Source organism: Pelophylax lessonae, assembly GCF_965119305.1.
Source record: "Pelophylax lessonae genome assembly, chromosome: 1".
Taxonomy (NCBI): Eukaryota; Metazoa; Chordata; class Amphibia; order Anura; family Ranidae; genus Pelophylax; species Pelophylax lessonae.
In genome coordinates, this window is record NC_138768.1 from 277,969,710 (window position 1) to 277,983,767 (window position 14,058).

At 49.0% G+C, this 14,058-nt stretch overlaps 1 protein-coding gene across 5 annotated transcripts in view; it reads left to right on the plus strand.

Moving 5' to 3' along the window:
- The window catches only part of CIT (citron rho-interacting serine/threonine kinase), a 429,539-nt gene that overhangs the window by 186,034 nt on the left and 229,447 nt on the right, over positions 1–14,058 (plus strand). For all 5 annotated transcript variants that reach the window (XM_082258872.1, XM_082258873.1, XM_082258874.1 and 2 more), the window contains one exon: positions 61–186. In XM_082258872.1, coding sequence (XP_082114998.1) covers positions 61–186 — 126 coding nt within the window. The remainder of the gene's footprint in view (positions 1–60; positions 187–14,058) is intronic.

A 14,058-nucleotide genomic window follows, 5' to 3' on the forward strand; every position in this document is an offset into this window, starting at 1 on the left:
AGATTATATTTTCCACTAACATGAAAGAGGGATAACAATTGGTAGTTTTATTTTATGTAGGAGAGACGCCTTTCCTTGGAAAACCAAGTCAGGAGACTGGAGAATGTGGAACGCAGAGAGAACAAGTTGAAGGAAGATATTCAAACTAAATCTCAGCAAATCCAGCAGATGGCTGAAAAAATAATGGTAAGTTTTACATTTTTAAAAAAGGAACTACATCTTTTAAATTGTTTTTCTCTTTCGTTCATTGACGGGCACAGCTCCTGATTCTTCTTAACCATGGGTTATACTGCCCCCTACAGGAGTAGGACACTAGGCAGAAAAAAGCTTTACTATGCCTATGGGCAGTCCCAGGGAGTATACACCCACTCTCAGCTATAGGCACTCAGTTTTGCTACAAGCAGTGTCAGAAGATAGCCAACTCCACAGAGGGGTGGGTGCTGTGTCTGTTAGGAACATCAGCACCCACCCCTCTGTGTAGTTAGCTTTCTTCTGTCCATCATGAACATCAGAGAAATGGATTTTAGGTTAAGTCAAAAATCCTATTTTCTCTTTCGTTCATTGACGGACACAGCTCCTGATTCTTCTTAACCATTGGGACGTCCCAAAGCAGAAAAATTTCCAAGGCAAACCATAGCCAACCAGGTAACATGGAGCTCAGCCATAAACACTGGAGCTCACCTAAAAAAAAACAATACACCCTAAAAGAGGACCAGGTCCTCTAAACAGCAGCCAGCAAAACCTTGCGGCCAAAAGAAGCACTTGCTGATGCCAACACATCCACTTTGCAAAAAAAGTGTGCACCCACAACCAGGTGGCCGCCTTGCAAACCTGCGTCACTGACGCTGAATGATAGAAAGCCAAGGAGACACTAAACGCCCTAGTAGAGAGTGCGCATTTACAGGGAAAAGAGGAACCTGACCCTTGCTGCAGTAAGCCTGAACCACCATCCATCTGGAAATGGTTGCAAAAGAAGTGGACAACCCTTTGTGAGGTCTGTCCGTGAGCACAAATAGAGAGTCTGACTTCCTAAAAGACTCCGTAGCTGTCAGGTACACCCTAATTTTCAGAAACACATCCAAGGCATGCAAGGCAATTTTTTACTGATGTTTAGGACTGGGACACAGGGGAGGCTACGCAATGTCTTCATTCAAATGACAGTCAGAGGCCACCAGGAAGGAATGACAGACAGACAGAGGCAAAGCACTACCTTATCCTTGTAAATCACCATAAAGGGGAAAGACAGGATAACGCCGCCAGTTCCAACACCCTGCGCGTGTTTTTTTTCTTCTGGAATTTACTCAGATTCAATGCCATTTTGCCTTCAGCCCTGCATAGCTGCAGTAACTACTACTTCAGGAGGGAAGACAGCACAGCGCCTTCTAAGTGCAGCAAGACATTTATTGAAGTAAGCACAGCAGTAACACACTCACATTTTGTCGGTGAATGAGAGGCAATTAATCCCGCATCACCGCCAGGAGTGACGTCAGGATCCCAGGACCCACGAGTGCCAGCGTTCCTGCATGAGTGCTGCCAGCACTGGGGAGCTACAGTTTATTGAGGGAACCATGAATGCCAACATGTACTGTGACATACTGAAGCAGAGCAAGATCCCCTCCCTTCGCAGACTGGGCAGCAGGGCAGTATTCCAACATAACGACCCTAAGCACACCTCCAAGATGACCACTGCCTTGCTAAAGAAGCTGAGGGTAAAGGCGGTAGACTGGCCAAGCATGTCTCCAGACCTAAACCCTATTGAGCATCTGTGGGGCATCCTCAAACTGAAGGTGGAGGAGCGCAAGGTCTCTAACATCCACCAGCTCCGTGATGTCGTCATGAAGGAGTGGAAGAGGACTCCAGTGGCAACCTGTGATGCTCTGGTTATCTCCATGCCCAAGAGGGTTAAGGCAGTGCTGGAAAAAAAATTGGTTATAATATTGACACTTTGGGCCCAATTTGAACGTTTTCACTTAGGGGTGTACTCACTTTTGTTGCCAGCGGTTAAGACAATAATGGCTGTGTAAAAAGTGTGAAAAATAAACTCCCACAATCTGCACAAAAACACTTAAAAGAAATTTGTTCAAATAAATATGTGCAAAAAATACAATATTGCAACAAATAATCATCAAAAACAAACACATATAAGGTGGAATTGTGCACAAAATAAATCACATAAAGTCCATTAATCAAATGTGCTAAAGTAGTGACTGGTGGGAAGAAAGGAGCTCCATGCTGAATGTTGGACACCACTTAAATCCACCACCTGCGTGACCCCTCTCCCATCAGCTGATAACTCACCCCAACAAGATGCCCCCCATTTGCATGGTCAGGGCTACAAGCGCAATAACATAATACCGTTAAGTGTAGGGGTCCTCCTTAACCGCTTGCCGACTGACGAAAGTACATATACTGCGGCGGTCAGCCCCGTGCAGGCAAAGTGACGTAGGGGTACGTCACTCGCCTGCGAGCCAATAGGGGGCGAGCGCGCGCCGCCGGAGACGCACTCCTGCCCCTGCTCGCTCACTGTGATCCCCGCGCGTGTGACCGGCGGACCCGATTTCCGCCGGTCACTCGCGATCGTCCGTTACAGAGGGAGAAAGGCAGGCGGCTAATGTAAACAAAGCCGCCTGTCATTCTCCCTTGTGTAAGTGCAGAGATCATACGGTCCTGCTATGCAGGATCGTATATCTCTGTAGTTACACAAACAGCCACATCCCATAACAGTTAGAAGCACGCCCCTAGGGACACACTTAACCCCTGCATCACCAATAAAGTTAACCCCTTCCCTGCCAGTGTAATTTTTACAATAACAGTGCATATGTATAGCACTAATTACTGTAGTAATGTCACTGGTACCCCCAAAAGTGTCAGAAATGTCAGTCAAGGGTCCGATCTGTCCGCTGCAATGTTGCAGTCCTGCAAAAAAAAAAAAAATCGCAGATCGCCGCCATTACTCGTTAAAAAAAAAAAAACAAAAATGACAAAAATCTTTCCTTTAGTTAGTAAACGCAATAACTTTTGCGCAAACCAATCAAAATATGCTTATTGCGATTTTTTTTTTTCCAAACATATGTAGCAGAAAACAAATTGTTCTAAAATGTTAAAATATTTTGATTTTTAAATGTTTTTTTAGGGAATTTCATATAAAAAAATGTGAAAAATATTGTTATTTTTGCAAAATTGTTGCTCTTTTTTCTCTAGCGCTCATTGACAGACGTAGTCCTCGGTGATACACCACCTTCGGGTTATGTTGCCTCCACAGGAGCAGGACTAGACAGGAAATTAAAAAGCTCTGGCCACACCCTAGGGGCAGTCCCAGAGGGTATATCCTCTCTCTCTCTGCCTCAGCAAATCAGTTATTTTCTGTCTAGTTAGGAGTAAGGACCTAGATACCTTGCTGGGATCTTAGGTCCTGGCAAGAATTTTTTCTTAAAGGATTTTTTAGACAGCTTTTTTTCTCCAGTGTTCCTGTGAGATCTTCAAGCAAGAAAGCTGAACTGGGCGACGGGCTGGATGTTGAGATCCGGTGGTCACCCCAGTTCAGCCTACGAGCGCGTGCAGGCCATAGCTCCGCGCTGGGTCGGCCGCGACAAAGTCCCATTAAAGGACTGTCCACGCGAGTTAAACGTCTCGCCGAAACGCCAAAGACCATGAGTCACGGCGTCCGTATCGGTCGACAGCCCTCCCGCCCCGGTGGAGAGGGGTACTGTCAGGAGTTGGTGCCCGCCTGGTTCCGGTATGGTGAGTAGTATGTTCCCCCTTTTCCCCTGACGGGTCTTGTGGTGAACGCGGGCCCCTCTCTGTATGGTAAGATAGAGTCCCTCTCTATCCTATAACATGACACAGATCCTCCTACTTTGAGTGTGATTTTATGTGCAAAAAGCCAGGAGGCTTGGTTTGGGAGCTAACAATCTAATTGTATACATGTTAAAAAGATGTAATCTGTGGCATTCTGGGAATCTTACGGTGTTAAGAATAAGCTACCTACCAGTCAGAAGCCACGGACATGTAGACTGCCTTCCTAATCAGATCTCCAGCTATTAGCAGGCCTCCCGAATGGCCATGCGGTCCGCCAGGGCCGGTACCGCCAACCACGCCATATCCCCATGCAGAGAGAGTGTTGTGTGCCCTGCAGCACACCGCTATTAAGTACAGGCCGCCGCCATTTTTTTTGCTGGATCGCACGAGCCGCCATTTTGGCGTAGCCTCGTGTCTCCAGCATGGGGGCGGCCATGTTTGAGGTGATCCAAACACCTCGTGGAGCTTGGGGGAGGCGCCGGAAGGCGTGCAGAGGGGCGGAGCCGCCTCCTTTCTTCCTGGGCAGCCAGCCAAAAGACTTCCTGTTTGTCAAGACAGCGCTGTAACCTGTTGCAGTTAAACTCTGAGCATCAAGTGGTGAGCCTGGGGGTCTATCTCTCTCTCTCTCTCTCTCGATCGATAGGGATCCCTAGCAGGTAACACTAAGGGGCTTTTGTGGCGCTGGGGGTCTGAAAAAAAAAAAAAAAAAAAAGTTTTTTATTTTTGAATTATATTATCCAGGAAGTGACTGGAATTATCATGGACCCTGCCACACATATTCCCCCACCTGTTTCCCTCGAGGGGGCCACGGGACCCGCCGGTGCACAGAGTATAGAGTCATTTACAGCAATTTTGGAGTCTATGGTGGCTCGGGTGGAGGCGGCCTGTCAGGGACGGGGGTCAAGGAAGCGACCCCCGCCTACCCCTATACTATCTGACACCTCTGACTCTGATTCAGAGATGGTCACTGCAGTTGCAGGTTCCTCTGCAAGGGCTGTTATCCCAGGTAAAGCCCCCTCAGACAGTGAGGAGGACGCTTCTTCTCCTGCTATAATTCAGGAAGAAGCATTGGTGGACGCACTAGTTGTGGCAGTGCAGGAAACCTTAAAACTTGAGGCTTTACCGGCAGAGGCAACTGAAACAGAGATTCCTTTTGGTACTAATAAGCCCATCAAAACGGTGAAGGTTTTTCCTGTACCTAAATGTTTCGGTAATCAGATTAAAGGAGAATGGGAGCATTCTAAACGTACCTTTACTATTTCCAAGCGTATTGCTAGACGCTATCCGTTTGAGGAATCCATCATTAAGAAATGGACGGTACCACCAGTGGTGGATCCACCTATTTCCAGGCTGAATAAAGCCACGGTTATTCCAGTGGAGGACACTTCGTCCTTTAAGGATCCGGTGGATCGAAAGATGGAAGCAGAGTCCCGCACCATCTTCTCTCTGATAGGGTCAGCATTTAGACCAGTAATTGTTATTGGTCTAGTTTCCCAGACACTTACGGAATGGGCGAAAATGGTACGCCAAGATCTTAGGGGAAAAGATATTCCCCAGGAGACATCTGATTTGATGGAACAGATTATACAAGGGCTACAGTTTATCTGTGACGCAGCCTTGGACACTACTCCCTTATTAGGGCATGCATCTAAGTCAGCGGTGATCCTCAGACGTGTGCTGTGGTTAAAATGCTGGTCAGCTGACCTAGGTTCCAAAAAGACCTTGACAAATCTCCCCTTTCAGGGGAATCGTCTATTTGGGGCCAACCTAGATGAAATCATTAAGGATGCCACTGGGGGCAAGAGCACTTTTTTGCCACAGGCTGCTAAAGCTAAGGGACCTCGCAACAAGCGAGGACCTTTCTTTACCGCCCATAAAGGGTGCCCGGCTGGTACTAGCGGGAAAGGCAAGACTCCTCCAGGAGGGTTCATGAAGGGCTGGTCGGACAAGCAAAGGACCAACCCAGCCAAACCCGAAGCAAAGGAGTACACAGCCTGAAGGTGCGCCCCCACCCGGTTTCAGGGTGGGGGGACGTTTTCACCGGTATTCAGGACATTAGATCGAGCATCAACCACTACTACCGGTGCGATTCTTCCCTTCCAACATTTAAGTACTACAGGAAGCGGTAGTTACCGTTCCCTGAATAGATCTTTTCCTTTACCTTTTCCTAAGATTAGTCCCGATACCTCACAGGAATTGGATCTGGTTGACCAGATAGGCCAAGTAGCCTCTAGTCGGGTGACTTCGGTCCCTGAGGTTCAACCAGAAAAGATCACCTTTCCTGATAACTATCAGGTATCTGATAAATGTGTGGGAACAGAAAACGACCAGACTTTCTCGGATGGTCGGGGCCAGATACCTCTAGGGACGCCTGGTTCAGATTCTATCAGCGCCAGTGGTCCTAGAAATTCTAGGCTGGCCTCCTCAAGCCGGCCTGGCCGACTTGGACATGTTAGTCGTAGACGTTCCGTGGGAACTTCGTCTCAGGGAGTGTCTGTGGTCTCAAGGACCAATTTACCATCATGCTTTAAAGTCGCTGGGTTTAATGGCCTGGCCATTGAGACCCAAGTACTGAAGGACAGAGGTTTGTCTACTTCAGTCATTCCTACCCTTATTAAAGCAAGGAAAGCGACTTCCAGCAAAGTCTATTATCACACATGGAAGACTTATATTGCGTGGTGCGAATCTTTAGGATTTCCTCCACGTACCTATTCGGTGACTCGAATATTGGCCTTTTTGCAACAAGGGGTTGAGCAGAAGCTAGCCTTGAGCACCATCAAGGGTCAAGTTTCAGCATTAGCAATCTTCTTTCAGAAGCCTTTAGCTACCAAATCCTTGGTGCGGAATTTCATCCAGGGGGTGCGGCACCTGGCTCCTCCAGTCCGCGCGCCCTTACCGCCCTGGGATCTTAATTTGGTTTTGTCGGTTCTACAGAAACCTCCCTTTGAAAACATCAGGGAGATTCCCTTGCTTACTTTATCCCAGAAGGTGGCCTTCTTGGTGGCTATTACTTCTGCTCGCAGGGTGTCAGAACTGGCTGCATTATCATGCCAGTCCCCTTACCTAGTGATTCATAGGGATAAGGTAGTACTTCATCCTAAGCCATCTTTTCTTCCTAAGGTGGTTTCAGATTTTCATCTGAATGAAGATATTGTACTACCTTCCTTGTGTCCTCAGCCCAAGCATCATCGGGAACATGCGTTGCATTCCTTAGATGTGGTTCGGGCAATCAGGGTATACCTGAAAGCTACGGAATCTTTCCGTAAGACGGATTCACTTTTTGTGATCACGGATGGCCCCAGAAAGGGTTTGCCTGCATCTGCCGCGACCATTGCCAAATGGATTAGACAAACGGTGGTACAGGCTTATTCTATTAAGGGTCAGAGTCCTCCGTTCCCTGTTAGGGCGCACTCCACTCGAGCGCTCAGTACTTCCTGGGCCTTTCGCCATCAGGCGTCAGTGGTCCAGGTATGTAAGGCGGCCACCTGGTCGTCGGTACATACCTTTACAAAATTCTATAAAATTGATGTGACGGCATCGGCGGATGCCTCATTTGGCCGCAAGGTTTTGCAGGCCGCAATTTGAGGAGACCGGTGGTCTATCTCGAGGGTTTTTTTCTGTTTGAAAAAAAAAAAAAAAAAAAATTTTCTCTTTTTTGTTGAGTCTCATCATTAAGGATGAGCATTGTAAACTTCTAGTTGGCACCGGTTGGGCCTTCTAGATTGGGATTTGATTTCATTTTCCCACCCCTCAGTTGTGATACTGCTCTGGGACGTCCCGAAGGTGGTGTATCACCGAGGACTACGTCTGTCAATGAGCGCTAGAGAAAAATGGATTTTTGTAAAATCTTACCGTAAAATCCTTTTCTCTTAGCTCATTGACAGACGTAGTCCCCGCCCCTCTGTTTTTTTGAGTTGGGTTAAAATCTCTAAAGACTGCTTTTTCACATAACTGATTTGCTGAGGCAGAGAGAGAGAGGATATACCCTCTGGGACTGCCCCTAGGGTGTGGCCAGAGCTTTTTAATTTCCTGTCTAGTCCTGCTCCTGTGGAGGCAACATAACCCGAAGGTGGTGTATCACCGAGGACTACGTCTGTCAATGAGCTAAGAGAAAAGGATTTTACGGTAAGATTTTACAAAAATCCATTTTTTGTTTATAGCGCATGATTAAAAAATCGCACAGGTGATCAAATACCACCAAAAGAAAGCTCTGTTTGTGGGAAAAAAAGGATGTCAATTTTATTTGGGTACAGCGTCGCACGACCTCGCAATTGTCCGTAAAAGTCACGCAGTGCCGAATCGCAAAATACCCCCTGGTCAGGAAGGGGGTAAAATCTTCCGGGGCTTAAGTGGTTAAATTATATCTCCTCTCGCATGTACATATAGGGAAAAAACAAAGGGGAATCCACTAGTGCAATACAGTTTTAAAACTCCAATTTTTATTGTTAAAACATAGTAGTTGCACTCACATAAACCAAAATCAACAGCGCATGTAAAATATGGGCTTTGTGGTGTTTGCCATGTCGTCATCAACTCCACGTTAGTGTGCCAGACATGGGAGGAAACGCCACCGCTTCACTCGTTCACTTCTCTGGTCTGCCGTGTAGCCACTACCTAACGTTTCGTCATTCCGACTTTTTCAAGGGGGGGTCACACTAGTGTGTGTCCATTGTGTTGGGTCAAATGATGAGGTTAGGTTGAGAATTTGAGATGTAGCCGGGCTGTTTACATTGACAGGGATGTTAGTCGCCAAGAATCATAGTGAGTATTTCAGACTAGAGAAAGTAGGGTAACCAGGCAGAGAAGTACTCAAATAAGCATTTAATACACTGCAATGTCAGAGAAATAAGAGAATACAGTGGGTCTCAAAAGAGGGAGGGTGTAGCAATGACTTGAGAGGTACTCAGTGGGGATAGAAGGAATCCAACTCCACCTCCTTTCTATGCACTGGGTCTGTGTAAATTAGTTTAGTGGAGGGCAGCAGGACAAGCAGAATCAGATTCTTGAAGCTAGTTTTCAGTAATGGCAAGTGTGTTAAAGTAATGGGAAATAAAAAGGTCATGCACAGATGTGAGCTTTTTACATACAGAGCAGGCATTCCAGAGGGCACATGGGATGGAAGGGTTGAACTGAAGCAGCCGAATTTTGGTCCATGTATGGCCGGCTATAGCAGGTTAGAGTTTGCTATGTACGTCGCTATCTCCAGAAAGACCCGGGATCCCTAGCAGCAGATATAATTAGTTGGCTAAATAAACATTCTGTCTATATTGCTTGTTGCTGAAACTAACGTAATAATATTTTGAGTATTTTATTTAGAAGCCCTGCTGTGCACAAGCTATACGCATATGGTGCACCACCACTGGAACACTAAACATTAACTACTGTAGACAAATGTGTCTAGTTTGTACTTGTCCCTTAGTACAAGGTTACCATATTTTCAAAATGAAATCCAGATACAACTTACTGGCCCCACCCATTTTACCCATACTTGTAGCCAAACCCACAAAATGATACTCCAATTTTTAACAAGTACTTAGTGTTGGTGACAATTCTTTGGAATAAGAGGCAGATGTTAAAGGTATTAAGACAAAATGCTTTGGGCTATATGAGCAGAAAAAAAGATGTGGCACACAGAGCCAACACAACAAGTTATGATGGATGTGGTCAAATTGTGGTAACAGTGGGAGTGTCTTAAAGGGATATGAGTAAATAAAGCTTCAGCCTACACTGCCATGAGTAAACAGACTAAAGAGGTCAGAAGTGTGTAAAGCACAAGACACATGGGTCAGGAGTGTGTAATGCAAAACAAAATGGGTCAAGACTGCATAGTGCTTAGTACAGGGATCAGAAATATATAATGTACAGGGATCAGGACCATGTAATGTAGATGCATCAGGAGTGCGTAAAGCACAGGGCATATATGATTAGTGTATGATAGCATGGAGCACATGGGTCAGGACTGCATAACTCAGGGAGTGCAGGGGTCAAGAATGCATAAAATATGGAGTGAAGTACAGAGCTCTCTCAACCTAAATCCCCCAGTACAAACCTTTCTTGCCCGGTATAGTCCTCACATCATACCTCAGAGGAGCCAGAGCTCTAAACAAGCCAGCAGCTTCTGTTCAGGTGTCACTGCAGCACTGAAGCTTAACCTCTTCTGGACCGCCCACCTTGTATTTGCGTCACTCCTTTCACGTTAAATACTGGGGAATTGGCAGCAGATAGCTGCCAAAACCCCGGTTTCTCTTACGTCCTCCGACAGTCGCCGCCTCCTCTAAGTCATCACTGTTGGGTATTGACTTCCGCTCCTCAGGAGTAGCTAGGCATAAAGACTTAATCAAAAGAACAAAGGCATTTGCATATACACACCCATGGGGGCTGTCCCATCTGGTCAATACCCCCCTGCAGTGACCACTCCCAACTCAGTTTTAATCTGCCTAGCGTCAGGAGTAGTTAGGCTTCCCTGTGCTGGGGCTACAGTCTCAGCCTATCTAATCTTTTTTATTTGATTTTCTTTTGAAAATGTCAGTTTTCTCTTACTTTACTAGCTGTTTATTTTGTCAGCTTTAGTTTTAGTCGTTTCTTCAGATGAAGATGGATCATGCGGTGCTGGGATTCGGACTGACCGCCCTGGTTCTCCAGGGCAGAGGGTCAGATGGACCCCCAGCCCGCCATCGAGCGTTCAGCTATGGTTCGCCCTGGCACTATGAACTACCCATCCCTGTTCGCAGCAGGGATGCAGCCGTGAGGTGGCTACCTCACAGGACACATCTGCGATGCTGCAGTGCAATGTCCCTGGCTAACGGCATTCCCTGTCAGATGAGGACAGCGGCTTTCCGTTCATAGAGGCACCCCACGCCATCTGGTACAGGTAAGTACTTCTGTGTGGGGCCTCTGTCTGGGGTGGCAGTCCTGTGTTGCTGTGTTTCCCCCATGTCTGTGCCTGTGTGACTCCCTGATGCGGTCCCTGCGGGGATCGCTTGTGCATGCGCTGCGGTGCTGTATGTTTTTGGGGGTCCCCTTCCCTGTGTCACTTCGGTGCTTGTTGGGGGTACAGACTGTGTGTGTGTGGCGGCCGCAGCGGGGTGAAGCCGCGCAGTCCGCCATTTTAGGTATGGGCAGGCATGTTTGGCTTCTCTATGGGCAATCTACATGCTGTTTTTGGCGCCATCCGCCGCCATTTTGCGGTAGCCGAGCGATTGTTCCGACCACATGTCCGGCGGCCATTTTGGCGGAGCCTCCCATGCAATCCTATGGGGCAGCCATTTTCCCTGGGTCATGCAGCCTATAAGTTCAGCCTACTTTAGCAGCACTTCCTTTTCCTCTGAAGCAGGACACTCGGTGGCAACACTCTGCGGGGCTCTGCAGGTTATTGCTCTCAATATCTTTCTGTATTGTCATTTCTGGCTCAGTTTTGTTCTCTCCTGTTGGGGGGTCTTTGTCACTGTAGCTGAAGCGGTGGGCTGCGCAGTCCGCGGCGCTCTTAAAGGGACAGTACTTTCTTATTGCACTGTTGTTTTTTGTCACCTTGAGCAATGGATTCTCAGGACAGCAAATTCCCCCCAGCTCTGGTGGGGGTCCCCACTTCTCCTGTGGCCCCTCTGAGACCTGATTTGGCCGCTGTAGTGGCGACCTTGGTGTCAAACATGGAAATGCTGATGGCTGAACGTGCTGCTAAAAAGAGGCCCAGATTGTCTCTCTCCTCTGATTCAGATGGTGATATGGCTGCTGCTGCTGCGAGCGTGCCCTTTTCAGGGTCTCGCTCATCCTTGGACCTGCTGGGGTCTGAGGGGGAGGCAGAGGTGGAAGGGGTTGATACCTCTTCCCCGGGGTCGCCTGAAGAGCGGGTGACCATGGATGAATTAATTGTTTCTGTTAAGGAAACACTACATTTGGAGGATGAGCCCAGTCCTCCGGGCATTGTGTCCTCATTTGGGACGCACAGGAACCGCAAGTCGGCGCAGGTTTTTCCCTGCCCACCTGAGTTTCATTACACTGTTAATGAAATGTGGCGCACGTTAAAACGTCCATTCCTGGTACCTAGTCGGTTCAAATTGCTTTATCCTTTTGCCCCGGCTACGGAATCGTGATGGTGTGTGCCTCCACAGGTAGATCACACTGTGGCCGTGTTAAACAAGGCTACCTTGGTTCCTTCTGAGGATGCCCCGGTTTTCCGGGATCCCACGGACCGGCGGTTGGAGTCTCTAGCCCCCCATTCCTATACGGTGGCGGGCTCGTTGCTCAGACCCGTTTTCGCGTCCGTTTTGGTGGCTCAGGCGGTGGCTGATTGGACTAAGGTGCTTAGCAGCAACCTCGTGTCTGATGATGTTCCGCCTGCCCGGCTGGAAATGGTGGATCATATCCACCAGGGAATCATGTATCTGTGTGATGCGGCCTTGAATGAGGCCCCCTTAGTAGCACACCTCTCTAGTGTCTCGGTACTTAACCGGCGATTGATATGGCTGAAGAGCTGGTCGGCTGACCAGTCCTCGTGGAAAACAGTTTCTGATTTTCCCTATGCTGGCTCTCGCCTTTTTGGTGAGGCATTGGATACCCTGGTAAAAAGCGTCACGGGGGGGCAAGAGCACCATGCTGCCCCAGAACCCGAAGAACAAGTCCTTTCGAGGCAAGCGGGGTTTTGCGCCTAGATCCACTCAGGGGTCCTTTCGTGCCTTTCGGAACCAATCCAAGGGCAAGCCCTTCAAGGCCCAGGACAGTCAGAAGAAGCCCTGGGCGGGTAAGCAGAAGTCCGGCAATGCCGGCTCGGCGGGTCAATCCGCCTCTGCCTGAAGGGGCGCCCTCACCCATTTCAGGGGTGGGGGGACGTTTGCGTGGTTTCCTCCAACCTTGGCTGCTCCGGACATCGGACAGGTGGGTTCTGGAGATCGTCCGATCGGGATACAAGATCAAATTCCTTTCCCGGCCGGCGGACAGATTCTTTCCCTCAAATCTTCATTTGTCTCTGGGGGGTCTGCAGGACCTGCATCAAGTGGTGCAGGACCTTCTTGCTCAGGGGGTGATTATCCCGGTGCCTCATCGGGACAGGTTTCGGGGGTTTTATTCAAATCTGTTGACTGTGCCCAGAAAGGAGGGCAAAGTGCATCCTATTCTGGACCTGAAAGCGCATAACCGCTTCGTGCGTGTTCGGAAGTTCCGTATGGAGTCTCTCCGTTCGGTGGTGGCCTCCTTGAGTCCAGGAGAGTTCCTGGCCTCGATAGATCTGAAAGATGCGTACCTGCACATCCCCATTTTCGAGGGTCATCAGCGGTACCTTCGTTTTGCTATCGCAGAGGACCACTACCAGTTTGTGGCGTTACCTTTCGGTCTCGCTTCGGCACCAAGGGTGTTTACCAAAGTGTTGGCACCGGTTCTGGGCCTGCTGAAGGCTCAGGGCATTGCGGTCGTAGGTTACCTGGACAATCTACTTCTGAGATCACGTGCCAGCCAGGACCTAGTGCGCGATCTGTCCACCACGGTACAGACGCTCCAGGAGTTCGGATGGACCATCAACGTTCATAAATCGACGTTCTCTCCATCGCTTCATCTTCCCTACCTGGGAATGATTCTGGACTCTGCTCAGGCAAAGGTGTTCTTGCCGGAGGACAAGCTCCGGACTTTGCGGGACGAGATAAGGTCCCTCAGGGACAGCCCGTCCTCGTCACTCAGGGCCTGTATGCGGGGCCTGGGGTTGATGGCTTCGGCCTTCGAGTCGATACCCTTTGCTCAGTTTCACACGCGGGCTCTCCAAGCGGAGATCCTGGACAGGTGGGACAGACTGCCTCAGTCCCTGGATCTGTGTGTCTCCTTGAGTCATCAGACCAGATGGGCTCTTCTGTGGTGGCTCCAGTCCCCGTCGGTGGCGGAAGGCAAGTCCTTCCGTCCGTTGGTGTGGACGGTGATTACCATGGATGCCAGCCTGTCGGGTTGGGGTGGAGTCCTGGGCAACCTGTCTGCCCAGGGCACTTGGTCGGAGGAGGAGTCCTCCCTCCCGATAAATGTGCTGGAATTGCGTGCGATAAAACTCTGTCTCTTCCAGTGGTCGGACCGTCTTCGGGGCTGTCCTGTCCGGGTACAGACGGACAATGCTACCGCGGTGGCTTACATCAACCACCAAGGGGGCACCAGGAGTGCTTTGGCGGCCCGGGAGGTGACCGACATTCTGTCTTGGGCCGAGACTCATGTCCCGGCGATTCCGGCAGTTCACATTCCGGGTGTGGAGAATTGGCAGGCCGACTATCTGAGCCGCCAGACCCTGGACCA